The sequence below is a fragment of the Toxotes jaculatrix genome, chromosome 1 (assembly GCF_017976425.1).
Source record: "Toxotes jaculatrix isolate fToxJac2 chromosome 1, fToxJac2.pri, whole genome shotgun sequence".
NCBI classification, from domain to species: Eukaryota; Metazoa; Chordata; class Actinopteri; family Toxotidae; genus Toxotes; species Toxotes jaculatrix.
The window spans coordinates 5979228-5996163 of NC_054394.1; the positions used below are offsets into that span (position 1 = coordinate 5979228).

Consider the following 16936-nt stretch of genomic DNA (forward strand, 5'->3'; position numbering starts at 1 on the left):
GAGTCCGTTCAAACATGCATGCTCACTGGTGCAGCTGTGCTCACTGCTTATGTTAACCATGCATTCTTCTTCATTAGATCTCTCTCTCTCTCTCTCTCTCTCTCTCTCTCTCTCTCTCTCTCTCTCTCTCTCTCTCTCTGTCTCAGCCCTCCATCCTTCCTTCCTGGGTGCCATTATGCAATGTGCCAGGCTCATGTTCGCTCTCTAATTTGATGTGAACGGGCCAACCTATTATGAACTCAGTGGGGATCAGGTCTACAGCGGCTTATCAGGGCAAGACAGTGTCAGACGCTGTAACGCGCTCGCCCTCAGTGCAGATATCATTGTAATACAACATATTTCACCTATTGTCTGTAGTCATGCTCTGCCCAAATGCCTGTCTTCTCATCAGTGCTGTAAGTCTGCAGTCTGGAGCCTGTAATCCTGTTTTTTCTACTAATGCTTTATGTTTCTGGTGCCTAGAGGCTGCAGATTAGTGGGTTAGAGCCTTGTGTATGGCATGAGAGTTGATGTTTGAGACTATGTTTAATGAACTACTAGATGATCCTGTTAGTACGTCCACTTTTAAATGTTATGACTATGTCAGATAATCCTGCCCTGTCTACCAATCATAGTAATACTACTTCAGCATGTACTCATTCTGATGCATCTACAGGTGCTAACTGTACAAAGTGTTACTAACCTACAAATATTGCAAGTTCCCCAGCAGATACTGTTCGTGTATTATTTCACAGCAGCTGTTGCACTGGACTATTTTAATTATCCAAGAAATATTTTTACCATTCGTTTTACTGAAGTTAAGAAAGCTTCCTTAAACCACTTTAACTCTGTTCAGTATGTGTCAGCAGCCAAAAACACAACTAGCACTACACTTTAATGCCACAGCTAATACTATTTTTTTCTTCTGTGAGTGTCTGTGGAATTAGTGGTACTTTATTTAAATCTTTGGTTCGTTCAGTGTAGAGCTGAAACAGTTCATTAATTGATTACCATTTTGAGTGCTGTTTTGATAATTAATTGTTTAAGTCCCCTTTTTTCTGGCAGAAATGTCACACATTTACTGGTTTCATCTGCTCGGTTGAGAGAATTTTCTGCTTTTCTTTGTCTTAGGGATTTATCACTACTTTCTGACATTTTATTAACTGATATTTAATCAATTAATCTGGAAAAGGACATGCAGATCAATCAGCAGTGAAAATAATCATTAGCTGCAGCCATAGCTCAGTGGGACGAGAACTGCACCACAAAGACAAAATCATGACATGGATGATAACAGTTCATAAATGTTCTGTCTCACTGAACAGAAGATTCCGGGTTTGCATTCAGTTCATAACTCGAGTAGAAGAATGTTGAATAGCTCAAGTTGCATTCATGAAATTGAACCATATAACGCATATAATGTACGTGGCAACCCATCTGTCCCCAGGGTGCCTGAAGTTGAGAAGGTTAACTTCATCAACTAAACTATACAATGTCCATGCTCAGCATTTCTTACAGTCGTGTAGCTCCATCATTTATAAGAGCATTCATCACTACATGTTCATTCTTTCCCTTGCTGCCCTTTCTGAATGTTTTCTATTGACAGTGACATGATGAGATCCTGAACATGCATCAGTATTATAAAGACATGCCTACATTGATAAATACCTTAGAATTATCTTTTCTCTCACAGCTCTGCTCCACTTTTCTCAGCAGTGCATTTTTAAATTTACCAGTTCAGTCAGAGATTTACTTAAAAATGGTTTTGATTTGTTTTTTTTTACTGTCTATTCATCAAGGTCAGGTGAAATCAATACTGCAGCTGATCACGCATACTTATTCTGTGGTTGTTTAGTGATTTCCATTTTTTCACCCTTGAACACCTTGAGATATAAATTCTCCATTATGTCATCTGTAACTAATGTGTAATATCTCTGCTTTACAGCGTGGATACTCTTCTTTCTAGTAAAAGAGGGCTTCGCTCTGGCACAGAGAGCTAAAGGTAAGCTGGAGCTGAAATTCTTTTCTCTTCCATTAATGCTGTTTCACTTATACTGCACCAGTCTGTAATAAGGAGGCATTATCTTCACTTGTATAATAGGACAAAATGGTTCCTTTCTGAATTCTGTCCTGTCTTTCCTCTCCCTCTTTATTCCCTGCCTGTTTTCCCCCCTTCTCTTGCTCTAACCCTCCTTCCACTCCCCCTGCCTTCCAATCATTCTCTCATTGATCCCCTGACTCAATAACCCATCTGTCTGTCTGTCTCTCTGCCTCTCTGCTTTCAGATTCCCCGAGCGAACATGGCGGCCAGAGCCCCAACCAGAACGACTGTGGAACGTGGGTCCGTAACATCAATGGCGGGGTGTTCACGTCGCCAAACTACCCCAACACCTACCCACCCAACAAGGAGTGTGTTTACATCCTGGAAGGTAAAGCCAGGGCTTGTTCCATGTCAACACTTCATCTTCTGCTTGGTAGCTGTTGTCACCAGAACAGCTGACATGGATTCCTGCCTTTCAGCATATTGCCTCCTTCAGTGAATGTCATTAGTCTGACTGACATTGTTTTATATAACCTTGCCCCTATCTGATTTTGTGTTCTTTTGCTAGCGGGCAATCAGCCTGACATTTTCCGAATGAGCCATCCTGAATTTGTTTCACCGCACAGTTAAAGCCCTTTGAAAATGATGGAAAGTGGCGCATGGTGGGCAGCCCTGACTTCTGGCCTAATCAGAGTAGTGCTGTGTTCATCTCTATTGGCAGGGTGTGCTAGATGACCCCCGCTATAGAATGAAACATAAAAGAGATGAACATCTGCTACACAACCGAGTTTTGGTGATATATGACTGAATTGCAAGCGTCCTTGTCAACACTTTTATGTTTACCAGAAATAATCACATCCATGGGTGATTTGGTGGCCTGCCGCATGGGAAACATATTGTGAGGCATCATTAGCAGCTATAGGAGATGAGGTCTGGGATATTGCTTGATGTGTTTTCATACTAATTTGCTGAACTGTCTGTCCACGAAGTTAAAGTCCAGCCTTTCATGCAGATGAGATGTGTGCTCGGTACTTTTTCTTGCCATGGTGGGTAAAAGATTTTACACATGGCTCAAGGGCTCCCCCTGTGGACAAAGCAAGCCCAGACCCATTGTTGATAAATAAGCGGAGACTACATCACAGGCAGCGTGCTGGTGTGTGCAGCAGTACATCACAGTTGGTCTTGGAAGCAACGAATGGAACCTATCATTTGCTATTATTTGGTCTTGAATGGCCTTAGTCAGTATCTTTTTTTTTTCTGCCTCTCACAGAGACAGAGAGATGCTCACGTTTGGCGTAACTGCTAATCAGATAGCTTTGTAATCATAATTTGTGGTTAGTGAGGCTCATTGATTGTGTCATGTCCCCCAGTTCATCAGCTCAATAGATTGGGTGATTATACTTTCTGCTCTTTCTGTATCACGCCGTGTCATTTATGTGTGTGTGTGTGTGTGTGAGAGAGAGAGAGTGAGATAGAAAGTTATGGAGAGAATGAGACTCAACACACCAGGGAGCGTACACAGAGATAGCAGGAAGTGCGGGCATACAAGCTGCTCGTTCGAGCAGAAAGGCGGAACACTCAGGCTCAAATTCAAAGACAAGAACAGAGACGCAAATTCACACAGAGAAAAGAGATTCTTCTGTGTTATTTTATTTCAGTTACACACTGTGCCGTACACATGTACCACCCTTGACCTCGCTCTTTTTTTCTCTAATGGGGGATGTTTGGCTTCACCATGCCTGAGATGATTCAGAGCCCCCCCACTGCCAGCATCTTTATTTAGCATGATTCATCTCCCAAGGCCGACATGACTTGCCCTTGTTAAATACTTCCTCTGTGTAGAAGCGGGGTAATGTTATTAAAGAGTTCTGTCCATTCAGTACATATCATAGGCCAGATTTGCATGACAGATGAACTTGTGATCTACAGTTTATGCTGTGATTGTACTGTTCTGGGTACACTGACTCAGAGACGGCAATGCTGGTATGTCAGACTGTGCTTCTGTTGTGTATATGTATATACATAAATATATATATATATATATAAATTTTGTGTGATGCTGTAGTTTATCGGCAGTTTATCCAGTGTTCCATGGATGTTTAGTTGAATTTGAGTATCACATTCAAAAGATGCCCCAATAAGTATTAGTGTGAAACTTCCTCATGTGAGGCGAGCTTCCCTTCTGCTCACATTGATTTCAGGACCCAGAAACAGAACTCAGACACAGAGCTTTCTCAACAGTTCAAAAACCTGTTTATTGCTGTTTATTGTGTATCATTATTATTATTATGTATGTATTATTATCAGTGCTGTTCTTCAGCAGTGCCACTGGTCCTCATCGTGTACCAGGTACCAAATTTCGCTTGATCATTGAGGCTCTCTCTGTAAATGTCCTGTCATGTCTGAACCAAGCTGAAAGGATCGCTTACATTCAGTAAAAGATATTATGATGAATGACAAAAAGCCATCACTTTAACAGATGCTGTGTTACACATTCCATGTCTGAATAGGGCTTTGGTTACCTATAAATAGTACTGTACTCCTACTGTAGGTCTGAGCCAACTTCTAAAAGGTTTGCCCTCCACAGTCAGGTAAGGGGTTAGAAGTAACAGTCTATGTTCTCAACTTCAACATCAGATGAATCATATTTGACTCTGCTTTCAATTTATGCTTTCAAATCCCATCCAGATTTTTCTTTGTTCTGCAAAAGCAAGATTTAATTTAATTCTTTTCATGGATTTTTCCCTTTGTTTCCTTCCTCCCCCCTCTCCCATGTTCACCAAAGCTCTCCCTAGACAGAGGATTCAGCTGGCTTTTGATAAGAATTACTACATCGAGCCCTCATTTGAGTGCCGCTTCGATCACATCGAAATCCGTGATGGGCCGTTCGGGTTCTCACCACTCATTGATCGCTTCTGTGGGGCAAAGATTCCAGGGCTGGTCACGTCAACGGGACGTTTCATGTGGATCAAGTTCACCAGCGATGAGGAGCTGGAGGGCCTTGGCTTCCGCATCAAGTACACCTTCATTGCAGGTAGGGACACCCAGACTGTGTATATGCAGTGAATGTAACACAACACAATACACCTCAGACTCTTCATTCTAAGATTTTGAGTAAGGTGTGTGGTTAGTTTGCTTTTACAAAGTCCCACAAAGTAAAAAGGAGAATCTGATCTCAGTGTGACAGAGAAGACACCACTCTTCCCTAAAATAGATTTTTTTCTGCGTTGCCCATCTTGTTTGCGTTCATTACCAGTAAAAAATGACTGAACAGCAGCAGGCTGGACATCCACAGGTCACCCACAGGGTCTCCAATTTTCCAAACATCACAAGCTTCTTCCCTTCACTTTTCTTGCTCTTCAGCAGACACACATTCAGCATCAGAGCCTCCTGAACCCAGTATGCTGAGAAATCAGCGTCTCCCATCAAGCGACAGATATTAGCTTCAAACAGACCCTTCTCTGCTTTATCTGGCCTGCCTTAATGGGATCTTATCTTGTGTTCTCTGCTTACCTATTTCTGCTATATGTGGATTGACAGTGATGTGCCTCCCAAATCTTATCATTTCAGACCCTGATTTCCATCTGCACGTGGGCGGACTGCTAAACCCCATCCCAGGTAAGCTCTTCAGTATTTCGTCGGTTCGTGTTCGATCCCTTTTGAAGAGCCCCCTCTGTGCTCAGAAGCTTACCGGAGGCTATCTCTGCCTCTGACGTGAATGCTGAACATGCAAATGTACCTTGACAAGCACACAATTGTACATAAAGTGAAAGGGTGTTCATGCGCACACATGCACAAGTTAAAACACATGAAAGAGCACACTCCTTTTATCCTGCACTTCCCATCCTGTCTTCTTGCCTTTGTTCTTCTGTCTTCTTATTGTCCTTTGTCCTAATCCACTGTGCTCACTTCAGTTCCACCTTAAATCCTTCGTTTCTTTCAGTGAAATCCTTCATCTGTCCCTCTATCTGTCATGCTCCTCTTCTCATCCTACCCTTTTCCCTCTAAATTATATGCTCTTTCTCTCTCTGGTCTCTCCTCTTTTTTGCTTCTCCCATATACATCCATGTGACCCCTTTCTCACCTTCCCTACCTTTTATCCCCCCTATCTCTCTCTCTCTCTCTCTCTCTCTCTCTCTCTCTCTCTCTCTCTCTCTCTCTCTCTCTCTCTCTCCCCTTTCTTTTTCTTCTTACATCTCCCCCACATTTTATCTCTCTACAGACTGTCAGTTTGAAATCGGTGGATGGGATGGGGTTATTCGCTCCAGTCAGGTGGAGGAGGAAGAGCGAGTGAAGCCTGGTGATGCCCTGGACTGTATCTGGACCATTAGGGCTCCTCCTCAGTCCAAGGTCAGAATAAGCGACCACGTTAGTCATCAGGAATGATGGCATGTGTTGCTTTTATCCTATCCTTCAACCCTTCAACCCATGTTTGCTACTTTCAGAAGGCTTCATTTTATGAGCTATGGTCTATGCATTTATTTGAATGACTCATGTTCAAGCCATTATAAAATACATATTACAGTACTCTTGGGGATATTTGTTAAAGACACTCATATTGACTCCACTGAAAGACTGAACAACATAGGAGGATTGTTAAAAATGTTATATCTGAACCATCAGTAACGTTGCTCTCGGTTATGTTCTACCATTTCACTACCCTTGAAGACACTGACAGATTTAGTGCACATGTTTTTTCTCAGGGCTTTGTAATGTTCACACTCACAATGTTTATTTTGGCACAAATGTTTTCTAATTATTGTAATCAGTTTAAATGGCAAACAACTGCACAGAGTTTTTTTTTTTTCTGAGCCCTGACCAAATGACAAGTGATATAAAATCTCATCTCATAAAGGCTCACCGTGTGAACAGAGTTTAAGCAGAGTGATGCTCTGAATATAAACAAGAATAGGAACAGCTCAGAATTTCTAACTAGTTTGTGGAGTCAACTCTGAACTCACCCTGTGCACTATCATTCTGTTCAGTGTGTTCCTGCTGTCTGTCAGCTGAGTTGCTTCAGCACTTCACCTTGGCATTGTTCTCTATCTCAACATCAGTATTATTTTTACACTTTTCCCTTTTGTACTCTCTCTGTAATAGCATATGTGGAGTCAGTGCATGGTTCAATAGAGAATTCCAGTATCAATGTGGAAAATGGATTTATCTCCCAAAAACAAAAATCCTGCGATTCATCTTTCGGGTCAAAAGTTCTCCTTCTGTTCTCGGCCTTTGTGTCATGGGGAAATAATTGTTTGACTGGCTCTGTTCCAAAGAAAGTAATTAGTAAACAAGCGGCCAAGCAGACGTATATATCTCTACAAGCCTGTTGTGGTTTTCCTGATTTAAATATGTTGTGTGCATGCATGTAGAACAAATCCTCCAGTGGCCATGTCTGCATTGTGATCGTACTTTAATACATAATGGGTAAGAGCAGTGCAAAAATGCACAGAGGCAGCGTGAGAGTGGGGGGGTTGGCGGGGGGTGGGGGTTGCAGGCAAATAAATTTTATTTATAAAATACAGCCCTGGAGATTCATAAGTACTTTTTCAAACCAAGAGTGAAAGCCTAGTGATGTGTTCTCGTAACTTCTGATATTTATGAGTGGAGATCCAAAACCCTATTGAAATTACAACCATAACCTAGACAGCCTCAATTCATTGCTGCTCTGTTTGTCCCTCATGACTAAATGAGTCATCATCACACTGCTATGCTATTCACTGGCCACAATATACTGACACACACACAAATTCATGCACATCTAATTAAGTATAAAACAACAGACACACACATACAGTCACAAATTACATAATAAATACTGTCACATACAGTTCTGCAAGCAATTACCCATACACATGTGTATACCAAGTAATATCTGATACATACACATGTAAACATTCATGCATGACTCACTCCCGCATTAGCCAACTTCCCTCACACAGTCACAGATTTGTCCCCCACAGTCATTTCACTGGTCCTACATGTGCAGTGTGAGGCAGTGCTGAAGAGGGTCTGAATTTAGCAGCAGCACTGAGTTGCCTAGTCAGATATTAGCTCACCGAAGCAGAAGGAACAGAGCAGCACATTCAGCAGCAACATAAGAGCAGCTGCTTAACTGCTGCATGGTTACAGGTGCCTGTGTGCCAAATGTGCTGGAGTTTCTTCAAAGTTGTTGCTCCCCCATTTTGTAATGACTTCACAAGGTGAAAACTAACACTACTACATGTGTATGTTTGGACTAACTAATGAGCAAAGGATAAGCTGCTGTGCAGGCAAGTCGCTGGTCACATTGGTGTTCCTCTGATTCACAGAGCGAGCCAAGAAATGCACTGAGGACGTCAGTGAACGACAGCAAACCACAGGCTCTGTAACAGGCTTTTTCACAAAAGATATTTAGATATATTACAGCAGCAAGAGCACAGGTGTAAATAATAAAAGTAATGATGGCTGAATTCCATTTAGCTGGTACTGTGCATGCTAGCTCACTGTCACACAGCCACGGCTTATTCGGAGACTTCAATAGATCAGAGCCATCATTAATGTTATTAGTAACACCTGTGCTTTTCCTGCTATGACGAGTCAAAGTGTCTGCTGTGAAGAAAGCCTGTGTAAACACAGACACAAGCTCAAACTGTGCATCCTTTTCCAAAATAAGCATTTTGATACGTCACATATTAAGAAAAGTGCATGTTCTCGCACTCCCATACACAGTACAACGCACCAGTCATCGTCAAGGAACAAAGTCCTGGACTCATTTCCATCATTGTTCTTGGTGGTTACACAGTCCACCCACCTCATCAAGATGCCAACAGGCATTCAGTGTCTGACAGATATTAGACATTAGAAAGCAAGGCTAAAGAAAAGTAAGTCATATAAACAAACAATTGATGAAGTCTTTTCAAAAGCACACAAAGACACATTAAATGCATTACTCACACATTCATAAGAGACATTGGCTTGTTTTACATAGCTCAAGATGTTAATATTATTAACACTATTGTGCAGCCATTTCTGTTTCCTCCTTAATTATAGGAGGTTGTTTATTCCATTCCATGGCACCAGAGTGTAGAAAGAAATGTTGACCTGTGTTAGACTTAAATCTATAAAGAGTTGAGTTTGCTACACCGGTTTCAACCATCATCGTGTGGTGTAATTAATAGAATATATAGAATAAAGTATCTTTGCTGTGAAAATACTCAGAGGCTTAGAAACTGAGCTCTTTTTTACCTGAACTTAGAGGACACACAGGTGTATTTCAGTCCCGTCAAACAAACCTCATCAACTGTATGGTAGTACATAATCACATGAGTGAGTCGTATTTACCAAGTGGTTGTGTTTGAATTTACCAGTTGCTGAACATGTTGAAGGGAAACATCACAGCTCACACTGTGAACTTCAGAATCACATAACTTTCCTGAATTTCCCACTGGTAGTTACTGCTCTGTAAGCTGTTTGACCACAGTTTCTTGGTGGAATATTTTCGAGTTTTTAAGGGACCACCCAAGCACACCACTAGTTTCGTACTCCGAGGCCAGACTCTCTCATTTTGTGAAAGGGTGCTGGTTCAGCTCACTAGCCCTCAGTCCCTGAGGCATTCTCTGAACAGAGACACAGCTATGAGAAAAGAGAAGGGTGAGGGAGACAGAGCAGGCAATGACAGATATGTTCAAAGATTAATTAAGTAGCCAGCTGTCAGTATATGAATAATGCATGCTTGCATCACAGCTTAGATTAGATTTGCGTTGTTGTTATTTGATTTGTTTCTCTGTCAGTGCATCTTCTATCCATCTTCTAAACTGTTCACCATGTTTCTGTCCCTGTGGACTCTGGAGAATCGGACATCACAGGGTTCTGCTCTAATCCATTCTATTTTACTGACTCTGTGTGTCTGAACATTTTTTTGATTTAATGATTTAATGCATCTTTGCCATCAGAGAGCAATCAGTTTCTCATTATGTTTAGACAGCTGTGAGGTGAAACCAAAGACTGCTGTGTCCTGTTCATTTGCCTCCACACTGATTCCCATCTCCTGTCTGTAGATCTACCTGCGCTTCATGGAGTACCAGATGGAACACTCTAATGAGTGCAAGAAGAACTTTGTGGCCGTGTACGATGGCAGCAGCGCCATCGAGAACCTCAAGGCCAAGTTCTGTAGCACCGTGGCCAACGATGTGATGTTGGATAACGGGGTGGGAGTCGTGCGAATGTGGGCTGATGAGAAGAGCCGACTCAGCCGCTTCCGCATGCTCTTCACTTCCTTTGTTGACCGTGAGTACCAGTCATCTGGACAACATAACTTTATGAAGAGGCAGGATGGAAAAATAGAACCCATGTCAAAAATATCAGAGTTCTGCTTTATTATTTATAGTGTAAATCCAGTGACAGACGTAAATCAGATTCCACGTCCTTGTTTCAGTTTGGCTGAATGTGTATCTAAGTATGGAGATCACTGAAAGACGAAGCTCCATTCAGATTTCCCTGGCCCCCTGTGACTGTGCAACTTTATATTACGGACTACATACGGCACCATATATCATTACTGTAACACCCAAACCCTACCAGCCACCACATTATCCACACACAAAAACAGCTGATTTATGAGGCCCCACATTCTGTTTGCATCAGTAGCCACTAACAGACACTGAAGTGTCATTTCAGTGAGGAAAGCTAATTACACTGTGCTTTGTTTAGAGCACAGATATTCAAAAACCAATTATTTACTCCAGCATTTTTTAAATAAAACACCAAATGATTTCTTGATATGAGTGTCATAGCATGATACTGTGCTTATTAGAGGTCACTTACAACAGGAAAATATGAATTTATTTCTCTGTTTTGGTGAAAAGACAAGCTGAGTAGGGTTAATGGATCTAGTGGAAGTAATTATATATTAAGCTTCATCATTTTTGAAGGGCAAAGAAGTTTTAAACAAATGCTGTTAAAGATTGTACATAAAGTAGCTGAAATTGCCATGCAGGAAACAGATTTTCTGTTAGTGCACCGTAATATTTTCATTAAATGCCTGAATAGACTGAGATATTAATTGCCACATTCTCCTGCACACTTTCCAAACCCGGGGTGAATGCTAATGTTGTTTTCATCAGTAAAGCCATAACCATTGCAGTCAGAGCTTAATGGCCTTTTAAATTCAGCAAGGGTGTTTTTTTTTATTCTGAGAATCCTTAAGACCATTTGGATCCTCATTAATTCTGATCACACAGTTCATCTTAGAGACGTCTGAAGTCTCTTGAATGACTCCCAAACTTTATTTGGTCAGAGTCACCCACTGGCTCAAAGTTTACTTGGAGGTCAGGAGGAACCATTAATCTTTGTCACTCAGAGAACAAGATGAGTTTCGCCTTGCGCACTCCATCATCCTTAATGTGCTCTAATCTTCTGACAGAATCCCCTCTGACATGTATACCAGACATATTAAGACTCACTCACGCCCACTGTGTATACTTTCAGACGTGAGATGTGTGCTTGTGTGTGTGTATGGAGGGAGTGTGGGGGTAAGAGGGTGAAGCACTGCTGACACCCTCTGAGAAACTACATTTTGAAGGCGGGAGTTGCATAATCAGTTTGGAAGTGATCACAGTGTCAGGGGAGCGACCCCGTCTGCAGGCTCACGGGGAGATAGATGGGAAGGATACTCCGACGCATACACACACTTTCTTACACACCATTACGCACACATATATATGTCCCTTTGTCAAAGTTATTTAACCCTGAGGCGGAGGAAGCACGGAGGGAAAGGGAAGTGGAGGCTCAGAGCCCTCGTCACAGGGGACCTCAGAGCAGGGGTGAAGCTGGTGGAGCGGACCACAATCTGTTTCAGTTGTGATAAAGACTCAAAGAGTGTGTCTGTGGCTGTTAAAGCCCGTGTGTGTGAAAAAAAAAAAAGACGACGAGGAAATTTTTTGTCAAAGGGGCTGGGAAAGGGTGTTTTGGGTGGAGTTTACCCTGGCGTAGAGACTGGCAGAGGATTTTGAGATATATAAGTAAAACTCATTCACTTGACTCATCTTGATTCAATAGATGAGAGGTAACAATGGGAAAAATACAAATGTTTCATCTTAGGTCTCTGTTTTACACCTCAATATCATGTAATCAAAATGCCGTTAACACGGTTTCATCTACTGAAACTCTGTGAAAATGTGACACTACAGAGAAAAAATTTAAAATGTGAGTATGATGGATATACTGCTCTTTTCACCAGGTGCTGGTTTCAGAAAAAAAAAATTAAAAAGAAGAAAATAGCACTAGAGGACACATAAGAAATATATTAAACCACTGCCCTTCAACCAATTTCTAGTTCACCTGTTCCTATCTGTACATCAGATTTCCCATAGCTTTTACTGTAGCTGCAAATCATCTACACCAAGACCCAGGCATCTGCATCTTCCCTCGGCCTTGCCCTTCCTTCTGACTGGCACTGTAATGATCTCCTGAGCCGAGCAGCCAGCATCAATTACTAGTCATCTCTGTCTCTGCCATCTAAGCCTTCATACGCTAACAGTCACTTTAATGTGCGGTGTCTCACGGCACCTGCTTGACCATCTGCACCCCATGATGGCCCAAAGCCATTTCTACCCCCACCCCCTGTCCCTTTCCTTTCTTTTCATCTTGTCCATATTCCTCCTCTCCTCCTGCTCCTTGTTTTCAAACTGTCCTCACAGGCGACCCCCCACCCTCTCCACGCCCCCTCTCAGACTCCCTTGACATGAAGGTTGCAGCTCAGTGAAGCTGCCATCTCTTCCCTTCATCACCCCCTGATGTTGCACCTTGTGTCTGTAGGAAACGATGATGTATGGCCTTGTGTGATCTGTCTCTGTTAGACCTCCAGAGTTTCAAGAATTAATAGAACATTTTATCTTTTATTACATGCCTCTACAGAGTTCTACAGCCAAACTATTGTTCTTTTATAGTTGCTAGTGTTTTATTGTGCTCATCATCAAAATCGCTTCTGGTCCTTTTCTCAGTGTAGTCATCTTTTACTCAGCACTGTTAGCTGTTTTTCTCTTGTTTTTGATAAATTCCACTTTCTCTGTATATTGTGTTTTGCCTGCAGCTCCATGTTCAGCCAATACATTCTTCTGCCACAGCAACATGTGTATTAACAACTCCCTGGTGTGCAATGGGGTTCAGAACTGTGTCTACCCATGGGATGAAAACCACTGCAAAGGTGATTGTCTTCTTTCTGACAGTTATTCCCAATTGAAGTTATCATGGCTTAGGATATATTTACCAAGTTTTTGTATCCTCTTTTTATCTTTTTGTACATCGTTTTAAAACTTTCCATTTCTTTCTTTATTTTTCTTATTCTCTCTTCTTGTCTCCTGTCCTCACCTCTACCCCCCGCAGAAAAACGCTCTAAGGGGCTGTTCCATCAGATCACTAAGACCCATGGCACTGTCATTGGTGTCTCATCAGGCATAGTTCTGGTTCTTCTTATCATCTCCATCCTGGTCCAAATGAAGCAACCAAGAAAAAAGGTAGCTTGTCTCTTGTGATTGACTTTTTTCTCAGCAGAAAAGCATATCAAGCCAGAACACGAGAAACATAATTGAAAGCGATTGTGGGATTTCAGACCAGATGGGGTCACATGTAGATTTGGAGACAGGGAGAAATGAAATCCCTTGAATTATACACCATTATAGACCATATCAGAACTAATCCAGTACATCACAGGAGATGTTTAGTTTCAAGGTGATTTTCTTTTTGGTTTAATCACTTTCTATTAACCTGCCTCATTAATCTGTGATTCAGTTTGTGATTTCCTACAGCTGCCAGAAGGCGCTCCTTACCCAAAAAGCCTTTTTTATACCTGGTGTACTGAGGCTGTTACTGGTAAAGAAACTGGTGTCTCTGACTCTGTAAAAGATTTCTCTGTCTACGACTGCAGAACATTGTGCAAAATGATGGCTCTGTAGGACCTCTGGCTTGTTGATGCTGAGCAGATGATGGTTTAGATGTTCTTGCAACTTTATGAAAATGTTTTTACCACAGGCTAACAAAATACCAGTACAACAGATACTGTGCATTTGGCTGATAACCCAACAGTAAAACAGATATATATAGCCCCAAATTTAAAAATCAAGAAAAAAACCTTTTACCTCTTTCCTCCCACCTCCCATCTTGGAAAACTAAATATTCACAACTAAATAAGCAAAAATCAAAGTTAAAGTTTGGTTGAAAAAAATCCTTAGATGCATTGATCAGATATAATTGACAGTGGTCTGTCAACATAAGCAACAACCTGCTAACAGACATCAGAAACTAATTCACAGTACACATAAAAACACAACACAGAAATCTCAAAACTGTAGTAATTTTGGCAGAAATTTTATGTTAATGTTGGACCCTATTACTCATAGTAATAAACTGAGAGAACAGGACCCATAAAGTAGCTCATTTATTGTGTTTTCTGACAGCTGTACATCTGAAAAGGATTATTTTGTTTGTCGTCTTGATATCAACGTGAAAACTAGTGGTCTCCTAATCACTAAAGTTTAATGGTCTGAATGGATCTTCTTGTTTTCAAGGTTGTAGCTCGCCGGCCCGGTGTTTTCAACAAGGCCGGATTTCAAGAGGTCTTCGATCCGCCGCACTACGAGCTCTTCTCTCTACGTGACAAAGAGATATCCTCAGACCTGGCTGACCTGTCTGAGGAGCTGGACAGCTTCCACAAGCTGCGGCGCTCCTCCACCATGTCCCGCTGTGTCCACGAGCACCACTGCGGCTCGCAAGCCTCAGTGGCTACTGGTGGCGGTAGTATGAAGCACAGCCGCACCACCCTGAGCTCAATGGAGCTGTCCTACCACAATGACTTCTCCAAGCCACCACCCATGAAGACATTCAACTCCACAGCCAGCTACAAGAAGAGCTGCTACGGCTACAAGCAGCACTCACAGACTCACGACTGCGACCAGCAGGTCATTGAGGACCGCGTCACAGAGGAGATCCCATGTGAGATCTATGGCCGCGGTGGAGGAGGAGTGGGAGGAGGAGCCACAGGTGGCGGAGCAATAGGTGGAGCATCAGGGATAGCGGGAGGAGGGATTGGCGGGGCAGTGGGGATAACAGGAGGAGTGGCGATGACCGGAGGAATGGGTATGCCCGGAGGAGTGGGCATGGCGGGGCCTAGTGGTATTGCTGGAGGTATCGGTGGTGGGATGGCAGGAGCCTGCGGAACCCTCAGTGTCCGTGGCAACAGCGCTCGTAACAGCACCACCATAGTTGATCCACAGCAGCGCTCCATGTCCATGGACTTCTAGGTGGAGAGGGGAGGAAGACAAGCAGAAAGAGAATCCAGGCAGACTGTGCATTTCACTCATCGAGATAAGAGAAGGAAGAAGACAAGACAGGAGAGTACCAATAATCTCAAATTGATCACTCTTGTTTCTTCTTCTACCATATTTCTCCAAGCAGTATGAATAGTATTGTGGGTAAAACTCTTAAGGACCTTCTCCACTCATAGTCTCATGTGGAGGTTTGGGAACAATGGGAGACAAGAAATGAGAAGAGGAATAACCGAGGAAAGCAGTGGTTCTATTCTGCAGAATACTGAGGGATTTCATATGAAGGAAGCTTGGAGACATTTTGTCTCTTCTCCGGTCTTCAACTCATTTAACCTCTCCCTCCATCAGAGACTTTCAGGAGAACGTTCTCGCATGCAGATCCAGACTTCTGTCTGTTAGGTTGTCTTAAAGACCAGGAAACCACTCAGATACAGGGAGAAAGGTGGAGAGACTGAGTTTTTACATTTATTCATCTGCCATGCACAGATATATGATATATGATATATAGTTCGTCTTATTATAATTTATTTGAGTCTTTATTTTTGTCAGTGTACTGTACTGTTAAACCAGTATGTATCCAGCCTCATGATGATGCTTGGCTTTTATCTCTTTAATCTTTTTCAAATGTTGCTCAGATGATTTTATGAAGATGACTTATCCATGACGTGGTGTTGATAACAGTGAGGTTGAAGTTGATGGTGAAGTTGCTGTTGTTGACGCTGATCAGAAATGTGATGATGATGATGATGATGATGATGACAATGATAACGATGTGATATTACAATAATAATTGTGTAGTTTTCATGGTTACCTCACACATACACAGAAGGTACACTCCATTCAGTCTCTCCTCAGGAAGAGCACATGAAGAGACTGTCTTATTTTGGTAAGAAATAAAGAAGAAAAGACTATTTATGCTCTGTGAGCTTTATAGCGTATGGGCATTCAGGCAATAAGTAATTGTTTATGGAGTATTAAATGCTTGGTTGTGAGGCCTGGACTGAATCGAAAATAGAAACCATCCCACTCCCAAACCCCACTCTTACCAGGAGAAAATGTCATTTCTCAATTTCCCCATGAACTGAGTGTTTAAAACAAGCACAACCTGTTTCCATAAAGAGACAGACATGTAGCCTATATGGGACTCATTTATTATTTTAACCACTGGTTGTATAATTTCATTCTGTTGAATTAAATGAGAAATTACTCACCTCCCTGTGTGAGCTTCGCTGTTCATTATAACCAAGGAGGAGCTGCAGCTGGAGATGTCGCATTAAGGTAAGACTCACACTGTGACATGCAGACAGACAAGAGACAATCTACGCAAGGTGCCTGCCTTTGCCGTGCTGCAGAAGTGATTTAGACATGATTTATTTGTGAACCCTCAGATGCAGTTCATGGTTGAATAATCAGAATTTCAGGCTTCAGGTATTATTGACTGAAAGGCATAAAGTAAGTTTAATGAATCTTTGCAGCATTTGTTCTGTCATTCACTCTCGTACACACACACACAGACGTTGCTGCGCAGCAGATCTTCCTAATTAAAGTCTCGGAAATCACTTCAAATATCTGTTAACCTTTGTATTACATCAATAATAAAACTGAGTTGTTGAATATA

At 42.0% G+C, this 16936-nt stretch overlaps 1 protein-coding gene across 1 annotated transcript; it reads left to right on the forward strand.

The window, feature by feature from the left end:
* Nucleotides 1-1917: 1917 nt before the first annotated feature.
* Nucleotides 1918-15461, forward strand: LOC121182085 (neuropilin and tolloid-like protein 2; the record flags this gene model as incomplete). The annotated part of the gene is made up of 9 exons (XM_041038411.1): nucleotides 1918-1981; nucleotides 2265-2408; nucleotides 4806-5054; nucleotides 5591-5638; nucleotides 6243-6370; nucleotides 10057-10285; nucleotides 13089-13202; nucleotides 13382-13512; nucleotides 14563-15461. Coding segments are annotated over 9 exons (1839 nt in total), but the record flags the coding sequence as incomplete, so codon positions are not given.
* Nucleotides 15462-16936: the final 1475 nt, after the last annotated feature.